This window comes from Papaver somniferum, unplaced genomic scaffold, assembly GCF_003573695.1.
Source record: "Papaver somniferum cultivar HN1 unplaced genomic scaffold, ASM357369v1 unplaced-scaffold_79, whole genome shotgun sequence".
Lineage (NCBI taxonomy): Eukaryota > Viridiplantae > Streptophyta > Magnoliopsida > Ranunculales > Papaveraceae > Papaver > Papaver somniferum.
The window spans coordinates 2,378,273-2,387,596 of NW_020650859.1; the positions used below are offsets into that span (position 1 = coordinate 2,378,273).

At 33.7% G+C, this 9,324-nt stretch overlaps 1 protein-coding gene and 1 long non-coding RNA gene across 2 annotated transcripts; one reads left to right on the forward strand and one right to left on the reverse strand.

The window, feature by feature from the left end:
* The first annotated feature begins 417 nt into the window (after positions 1-417).
* LOC113344682 lies at positions 418-1,305 on the forward strand. The gene is made up of 3 exons (XR_003357903.1): positions 418-530; positions 1,025-1,081; positions 1,209-1,305. It is a non-coding gene; the product is annotated as an uncharacterized LOC113344682 (long non-coding RNA).
* Positions 1,306-5,108: 3,803 nt separating this feature from the next.
* LOC113344645 (uncharacterized protein DDB_G0271670-like) lies at positions 5,109-5,510 on the reverse strand. Its single transcript, XM_026588574.1, has one exon. The coding sequence runs from the start codon at positions 5,508-5,510 to the stop codon at positions 5,109-5,111; it is 402 nt and encodes a 133-aa protein (XP_026444359.1).
* Between the last annotated feature and the right edge of the window lie 3,814 nt (positions 5,511-9,324).

The following is a 9,324-nucleotide window of genomic DNA, read 5'->3' on the forward strand; positions in this document are numbered from 1 at the left end:
TTGTTGCACTAGTTTGTGGTGGATGGTTTGGTTTGGTTTGGTTTGGTTTGGTAGATAATTTTTCATTGGAATGGGTGTAACTAAGGGTGCACAGGAACCGAGCCGGACCGACGGACCGAACCGGAACCGGTGGAACCGTACCTGGTTTTGGACCGAACCGAGGTACAAGGTACAGGTACCGGTCCAAAAAATAGGAACCGAGGTCTTAGAGGTACAGGTACACGGTCCAATACAGGTACCGTGCCGTACCGGACCGAAAGTCCCGAAAAATATATACCGTTAGATTTGGGAGATAAGGATCAGTATTAGCCGTTAGATTAAAGGGGTATATAAACTAAGGATTAGGCTTAGGGTTTCAGTTCCTACTTCCCTTCCTTTTTTTTTCTCGTCTCCTCTCTCTGAGAAGGAGAACTCTCTGTTAACTAACCCTAACCCTTCGTTTCTTCATCAAGGACCAAGGTTGTTGCTTTCTTCATCAAGGATTCAAGGTTGTAGAACAGTAGAAGACCTTCAAGTGGATTTATCTTCAGGTATAACATCTTCTTTCTCCCTCATATTCGTCTGCCACATCTCTTCTTCTCTCTGTCCCATCTTCTTCTTCATAGATTCAAAAGAAGAGACGGATCTTAACTGATAAGATAAGAACTATTCTGAAATTTAAATTTTGGATTTAACTTTAAAGAAAATAAAATCATTAGGGTTGAATCGGTTGATTGCATTCACTAATTAGGGTTTCAGAAGGGATTTTCTATTCATTAACTTCTGTTTAAAATGTTATCAACAGCATAAACTTTGATTTGGTTGCTGCTTGTTTTTTTTTTTCCAAACCTTATGTGGCTGTTGTTTCACATGAATCTTGATGGATAATAGTGTTTTTGTTTGATTTGTGTATGAGAAGATGAAACTGAAAAATAGGACACTATTAGCTATGATGGATAATAGGTTTCATAAGTAAACCCAGGGACACTATTACACAAATTTTCAATTGATGGATAATAGTGTTTTTGTTTGATTTGTGTTTTAGGGATTTCAACCCTAGTCAATTTCATCTCTAATCACCACCACCAGGTCTACCACGAAGGTAATTGCGATTTCTACCTATTTACTAGTTGATTTTATGTTTTATTTACGAGTTTAATTACAAAATCGGTTATGGAATTTTGACAATTTTGTTGTTAACAAACTCAATTTTGGTTTTATGTTGACAGAATTATCGATCTTGATAGAAAACGACCAGTTAGTGTGTGATTTTGGAAGCAGAAGCTCATCTGACTATCTAATTAGTACTAGAGTACTCGATTGAGGTATCTGAACTCTTAATTGCCATAGATTGGTTGTTTCTGAACTCTTAATAGCCCTAGATTGAATGAGAATTGTAATGTTTCCAAATGGCTTGTAATTTAGTAGTTTATTTTCAGGAAATCCAAATTTCCACTAGAGGATACCAGTGCACACATCGATTTATGCCACCAAGTTGTGATTCATAAGTGCTTCCCTTAGGTAGGTTGAACTGTTTCAGTACATGGGTTTCTTTATGCAAATATTACTTACTACTGTAGTACTTTGGTTGCCTGAATTTCTTTCGATATACACGAGTCTAATTTAGTTTATACTTGAGCCTTTATCTCTAATAGTACGTTCTTGAGATTTGTTGGTGGGATTTAGATATTTCGCTTTACACGAATTTTCTCGTTTCATTTTCTACACAGGTATGCTATCCACTACCACTAACCAGTTCATATCTTATACTCCATTGACAACAATATCCTGATATTTCCAGTAGACTGAAGTTTTTGAAAGAATCCAAGATTAAGAAAGAATAAGGGAGTTTGGAGGGTTCTACAGTTCTACTTATCTTATGTTTTGGTTTCTATTTTCTTTCAGTCACACGTTACTACATCTTTTTTAAGATTTTCAAGACATTGTTTGCTTGGTTTGCTAGTAATATTGCTACTTAGTAGTTGTTGCTTTGAATGAGAATTTGAGATATTGAAAAACAGGTAAACAACAGGTGCTTTGATTTCTGTCTGAAATGGAACCGGAACCGGAACCGGTAACGACCGGTACCGACCTGTGCCGAATGGAACCGGAACCGAAGTACTCGGTACCGGGACCGGTCCAAAATTTTGGAACCGTCAGGTGAGAGGTACAGGTACTCGGCCTCGGCAAGAACCGAGCCGAACCGTACCGTGTGCACCCTTAGGTGTAACCGGTGGTAGGGGCAATTTTGGTGAGGGTCTAGTCTAGGCGATAGAAAATCTACTGTAGGGGTAGGGGCCAGTTTTCGTGGAGGTCTCTAGGCGCCAAGTGGTAGGCCGATAATTTACCTCTGTGGATGCCTATTGGTTCCAAATTTATACCCAGTGCATTGTAATTTAAATCGGCAAGACCAAATATCTAGAAAAAAATTGCTTGCCATTTAGAACATTTTTAATTTATTAACATTGCAATCAACCATCTAATGACAATAAAATTGTACATAATGGACTAGACTATTTCTGATCGGAAAATGGGTCGTTTGTATAAATATTTTTAAAACATGGTTCAAATGGACGAGTAAAAATTATTATGGGTGAAATGGACACCAAAAAAATAGGAAGGATGAAACTGAATTCATCCTGACTTAAACTTAAAAAATAGCAAGGATAAAACTGGATGCATCCTAATGTAAATTAAAAATAAGAAAATGTATTTAAAAATGAGTAGGATGAAACTGTTTACATACATCCTGGCTATTTTACATTCTTGTCCATTTAAACAATATCAAAATATATATGTCCTTTTCACCTAGGAATTGTTGGTTTTGGTCTTTTTAACCAATTTTGTGATTTTTGATTTACTAATATCACAATTTAACTTGGTTTTTTCATTATAACTCAAAATATATCGGTTAGATTCGCAATTTATACATTGATTCAAAATCTACCTAATTGATCCTTTTAATTTTACCTAAGAATAAGTTAAACTAGAAAAATAAAAGTATTATTATTTCGAAGGAGTCAGACCCCAAGTGAACTGTGAGCCCAAATATGACACCTTAACTCAATGTGTGTCATTCATGGTCAATGGTAAACCCATTAATAGCATGTGATCCAACAAAAATTTTTACTCATCAAAAATCCAAGACTGCTAATAGGAGGTACTAAATTGCGTAGGATGTACCAAAATACATATAAGACATAATATATTTTGGTAAATGTTGGGTATATCCCAAGCAATTTGGTACACCGTATTAGCAATTTTGCAAAAATCTACCATGTTCGTGTTTATCTATTTTTTGAGATCATCCCATGGCCAATTCAATGCCTCACCAATTTACTAAACAAGTACATCAATGTTTTACCCGGAATATTTCAAAACTTAATGTGGAATCTAAAAAAAACAAAATAAAGAGAAATACCCAAAAGCTCATGTGAGATTCTTCCACACATACTCAAAATGGTAAAAATTTAAAGTTCTAAAATTACCCCAACAAAAAGTATAAGAATATGAAGTCACATGCATAAACTTCCATCTATGATTGAAAAAAAATAATTTCTTCTTGGGTGATTTGATTTCACATCAAACTTACTATTTACCACTTGTAGTAATTTCCATACGTACATCCAAATCCATAGTAAACAAATAAGATCAAAGTACAGACAAGCATGTGGAAGATAGTCAGCCTCCAACTGTATATTTCAATCTATTTTACAAAGAAAATAAAAAAACATAGTCAGAATAAAAAAAAAAAAACACATTGACTCCATCACCACGTTATTACAAAACAAACTATGCCTCAGTTTCACACTCTGCAGTACTGCATTGCATTTTTCAATCTTTAGATTTTAAATTTCTCCAATATCTTTCTCGGCTCCGCAGAGAAGTTGATCTGAACGCCTCACTGATACCATCAAACTGGCACAGGGGACATGTCACTACAATAGAATGGTAAAATAATCAGATGACTATATCAGAACTGTTGACCTCAGACTGAACGCCCGACTGATATCAATAAACTGGCGCAGGGAAGATGCCAATGTAATAAAATGGTAAAACATTTAGATGATTTTATTAGTGATCTGACTTCGAATTTTTTGTGTATTAGTTTTTTTATCCACAATAAAAAAACAAAATTTCATAGGTAAAAGATTTCACTTTTTCACGGTATTTAATTACAATTTGAGGTTGACTATGTTGTTGTTAAACATTGTTCAATTCAGTTTCAGTTTTTAACCAGAAGCCTAAGAGATGCTAATAAGCATAGGTCGGGCCGAAGGGCTCGGTGATACCAACGAGTATGCCCAAGCAAACTGTAACTTTTCTCGGTTGAGTTTGGACGGGTCGGAGGTCCGGGTGATACCTGAAAAAAAACTGGTTTAATGCTCGTGGAACCACATTCAATTTTTTCGATAGGAACTTGAATTTTTGAAAAAATTACTAGAATAAATAAAGAAAGGAAAAAGATAATAAGCTAAAAACGGATTGAACAGAGAGACAGAGTTGCAGCACCTGCGAAATGGGTTGAATATTGGAATTGGAATCTCTCATTTTGAAAATTAATATCTTGAATCTACACCCCAAAAATTAAAGAAATCAATCAAGATAGATAGCACAGACCCATCAATTCAATTTCAATCAACAACAATCATCTAAAAACACAGAGAGCAAGAAAGAAAGATGATTGACCCATCAAAATCAATTCCAATCAGAGTAGAAACAACAAAAAATTTACTAAAAATGGTGATTGATTGAATTTTCTTTTTAACAAATACATATATATTTATATTAATCTTCACTTTCTCTGCTCTATTTCAGTTACATTAACATCACAAATCTATCTATCTCCAAAAAATTTAAATCTTTATACAAATGAATGAGACTATTCATTCTACTGATTTGATTCTTCTTCCTCCTTGGACGGATGATAAGAAATTACTTAACTTGGGTTCTGTGATTCCATTCAAAAAAAAAACAAAACCCATTACCCATCTCACAGCAAGAAAGAACTTTGATTGAAGAAAAAACTCCAAAAAAACAGAGTATACTCTGTAAAAACTCTGGATTCTGTCTTGTTTTCTCTTGAAAAATCTGTCTTCTTCTTTTATGATTGATGGGGGTGTTGAAGATTAAGAATCATTGTAATCACGCCAGCACATTAACATAGTAACACAGCGTCTAACAATATAAAACTTAGCTCTCTGTTCTTTAACCAGTGAAGAACATTTCCTTGAGAATCCACTTTTATTATGATTCCCACCATTTCTCTTTGATGAATTCCTCATTAGATTATTAGTACTTGAAGACGATGTTGATGCGTTTCTAATTAAATGTGATGTTGATGAAGTTGATGAATTCCTCATTAAATGATTAGCTGATGATGTAGAAGAACTTCTCATCAGATTATGATGATGATGATGATTTGAAGAAGAAGAAGCCATCGATGATGATGAATTGTGGTTCCTTGTACTCTTAGATCCTTTTAATTTCCATTTCTCATCTAAATAGATCTGACCATTACCAGAAGACATCTTTACTAACAAAAACCCTGCTGTTCTTCTTGAATCTTCTGGTTTTTTTTTCTGCTCTGTCACATACAAGTGTTTGTGAAAATGGCTGAGAGAGATTTAGAGTTCTCTGGTTTGAGTGTGGGTTGCTGTGATTTGATGAGAAAGGAGGTGGGATGGTTTTGGTCTTGCAGGGGTATTTATAAGAGGGGATGAGGAGAAAATTGGTATCATAACCTCATCATCATGGGGCTATTTTCTTTTTACAACCCCCCTCTCACATTCTCATTGAGATGCCCACCAAAAAATAACAAATAAAAAAAATTATTTTGGAATAATAATTATTTGTTTATTGAATGCTAATTATTTGATTAAGATATTTATTAATTATGTTCAAATAAGTTAAGAGGAAAATGCAAAGAGTATTATGACTGCAAACGTCAAGAACACTTCTTTGGGAAGTTTAAGATTATTTTACTCTGTGAAACTTTTTGGGAAATTTATTTCTAGACTGACCTTAAGAAATTCCTTCGAAATTAAAAAATTTCACCCATCTGGAAGCTACAAAGTAGAAATCAGAAATAAAAATATTTTGTTTTACAAAAACTGACGTGTTTTATTTTTTAAGTCGTTCTGAAATTTTATACACAAACTTACTTCTCTTTTTTTATTTCTAGAAACCGAAAGAACTATTTCTAGATGTTAATTTGAATAGGCTCTTAAAAACCGAGGTTTCGATTTTTTGTACGAGTCCGAAAGGGATTCAAGAGATCTCTTTTTTCTCTTGTGTAATTTTAAGATTAAGATTTCTACATAATAAGTTGCATCCGAATGCTATAGAATTTCTAATATCAGTGCAAAATCTTACTCTTTGAAAAAAATATTTGTATGATAATAATGTAAAGGTGAAGATCAAAATCATTAGCAATCTAATCTTCTTTTATGTAAATCAACTGTTCACTAATCAGGCGCAAACGCAATGGTAATCATGATTGTCAATAATTAGCTCTATATCTTGGTTGCTTTTAGAGCGTGGATTCTCTAACTTTTCATACTGCATTTGCAAAAGAATTCCTCTTTTGCCACATTTTTCTTCCGGCAAATAAACTAAATCATCATTTCATTATCGTTTAACCGCAGTGAATTTAGAAATACTTCACAATAAAAAAATCGGGACGTGATTTTAAGTTGATTTCTAATAAACTTAAACAAATTTATTTCCCTAGATCAGTTTTGAAATGTAATTTTAAATTGGATCAAAATGCATATTAAACTTTTTCAGGTCGTGATTTTAAAATTGATCAAAGATACAAAATATTTACAACCGAGAAACCCAAAAATCCTAGTTTTTTTTTTCAAAATCCGAAAAGATTTTTGAAGTAAACAAACATTCATAATAAAGAAAAAATTTACCGTTTAGGTATTAGTGCTTTTTTACTGGTATAGTACTACTGTTATGGGTAAAATACAATACAGAAACCCCACCGACCAAACGTACGCGGTCTGCTATTTGTACCGCGTGGTTGCGTGGATAACTGTTACAATTGTCTGAACGAGAGAGACGTTAGAGATAATGGCGATGATGATGATCATGAATGTATGTGTATTACATGTATATGTACTAAATAAATTACGGGTATTCCGGACTACTGTTACATATTTGATGTACCACCCGCATTTGGTAGGAAAAGGGTCTTGTTACAGCCGTTATTTCGTTTTGCTCTTGTCAACAAAATTAGGTGAAGTTGACTGCATAACACCTGACAGCTTTTATCATGTACCATAACGCTTTCTATACCCACTTGTGGCATACCTCATCAATAGTGTATTTTTACTTTTCTTCAGATTTTCTTACACCATTTAGAGGATGTAAATATTAAATCTTTTTTCTATTTTCTAAAAACATGGTAAAACAGATGAATTAGGTATAAAAGGATCCAAACATCCATCCATTCTGTCAAAAGTTTTTTCAAAATAACAGTAGTAGTAATAAAGATTTTTTTACACCATTTTGACGATGTAAATTTTAAATTTCTTTTCTATTTTCTAAAAACATGGTAAAACAGGTGAACTAGATATAAAAGGATCCAAAGATCCATCCATTCTGTCAAAAGTTTTTTCAAAGTAATAGTAGTAGTAATAAAGATGACCTAAAGGTCATCATGTGTTTGAATCGATCTGAGTCGGTCTGGTTCTTCATAGGGATCGGTCTGAAAATATTAGTTACTGGTGTTGTTGGTGTTTCTGGTGCTGTTCTGGTGTCTTAGAACATGTTGTTATCTCCGGCTTCTTTTGAGTTGTTGAAAACCTAAAACCGAAATTACTAGCTAAAACAAATCTACATCTACTAAAAAGTAGATCGACGAAATACCCCAGAACATGAATCTCACATAGACCTAAAAAGAGAGTAATTGACATTCAGTCACCCCTAACATCAGAGAACATCATGGCTCTCCTTAGGTTTGTTGAAGATAAAGTTGTTGCTAAATCGAGTTGTTCATCAGGACTAAAAATGATGTGTCCTTCTAAGAGATAGATCACAAACCACACATGCATCAACAATCACATATTTATAGAACAAACCTTGAAATTTGCAACAAAATCAACAAATAAACTTGATCCAAAACTAACTGATAGGACTGTCAGTGGGTACCCATTACCCGGACTCTGTAAAAACGCGTTTGGTTCTGGGTCCTAAAGTTGGACCCATTAACAATTAAGGAACCGACGGGTAATATCCATCGGGTACCCGGTTATTCTAACTTTTATCCATCTTTTTAGGAAGATTATAAGCATTTTGTTAGTTTCGATTTAGATTTTTTTTTTCATTTTTCGTTTTTTTCTTACATTTAATCTTTATATAATATACTCCATCTGTTTCTGGAAAAGTGTTACTTTCACTTTTCCAAAAACGAAGGTAGTATTAATAAAGAAACAAATATAAATATTTATAATAATAATTTATTTTCAAGCCAAAAACAGATACATATTAAGTTTTTGAATTTTTTTTATAGTTTTTTTGATACCCAATAGGTACCCGGGATTTTTAACGGGTTCGGTTCTGGATCCATAAATTTAGGAACCAGACCTAACTTTTATAAGTAAGGGCCAAGTCCGGCTCCAGTGATACCCGTGAGTACCCTAACCCATTGGTAGCCCTAGTAACTGATTAAGAGTAGCAGGGTGAAACAAGGTGCAATACATATTGGGGTGTTGATTGATTTTCTCATATCATAATCAGGCGGAGATTCGTTTTGTAGATTTAATCTTACTCGTTCCTTCCGGTCAGATTAAATCAAAGTGTTTTCGTACAAATAACATGACGACTAATAGAACGTCGTCAGCGTATTGCATTTTCGATCATGACGAGTATAACTATCAAAAACCAATATTTCATGTGTCCAAATTTGGTTTTTAGTGGTCAAGGTTTTGAAGATATACCATGGCGATCGTTTTCCTTGAATTAGAGAGTCATCGTTGTTTTACATTATCGAGCATGACGACTAAGCATGCTAAAATAAGTTTTTATGTGCCAAAATTTGCTTTTAGTTCTCGGGGTTTTTGGGGAAAAAACATGACAACTTTGCCAAAGAAATAAACAGTTCTCATTGTTTTGCATTCTAAACTATGAAGACTTATTACAATGGTTAGTCGATATGATTATGATAAATAAATACGACGATATTCAATGTCATTATTAAAAATCGTTATTTTGTTTTAATACAGTCCAGCCGATTAAGTGTAGTCAGCAAGTTTTGTTTCAGTAAAGCATGACGACTCTTCGTGATGGTCCAATAAATCTCGATTGTGGTTTCTTGTACAATCCTTTGCGGGATTG

Excerpts from the sequence above, each read along its gene's own strand:
- LOC113344645 (XM_026588574.1), bottom strand. The coding sequence starts at position 5,510 with ATGTCTTCTGGTAATGGTCAGATCTATTTAGATGAGAAATGGAAATTA.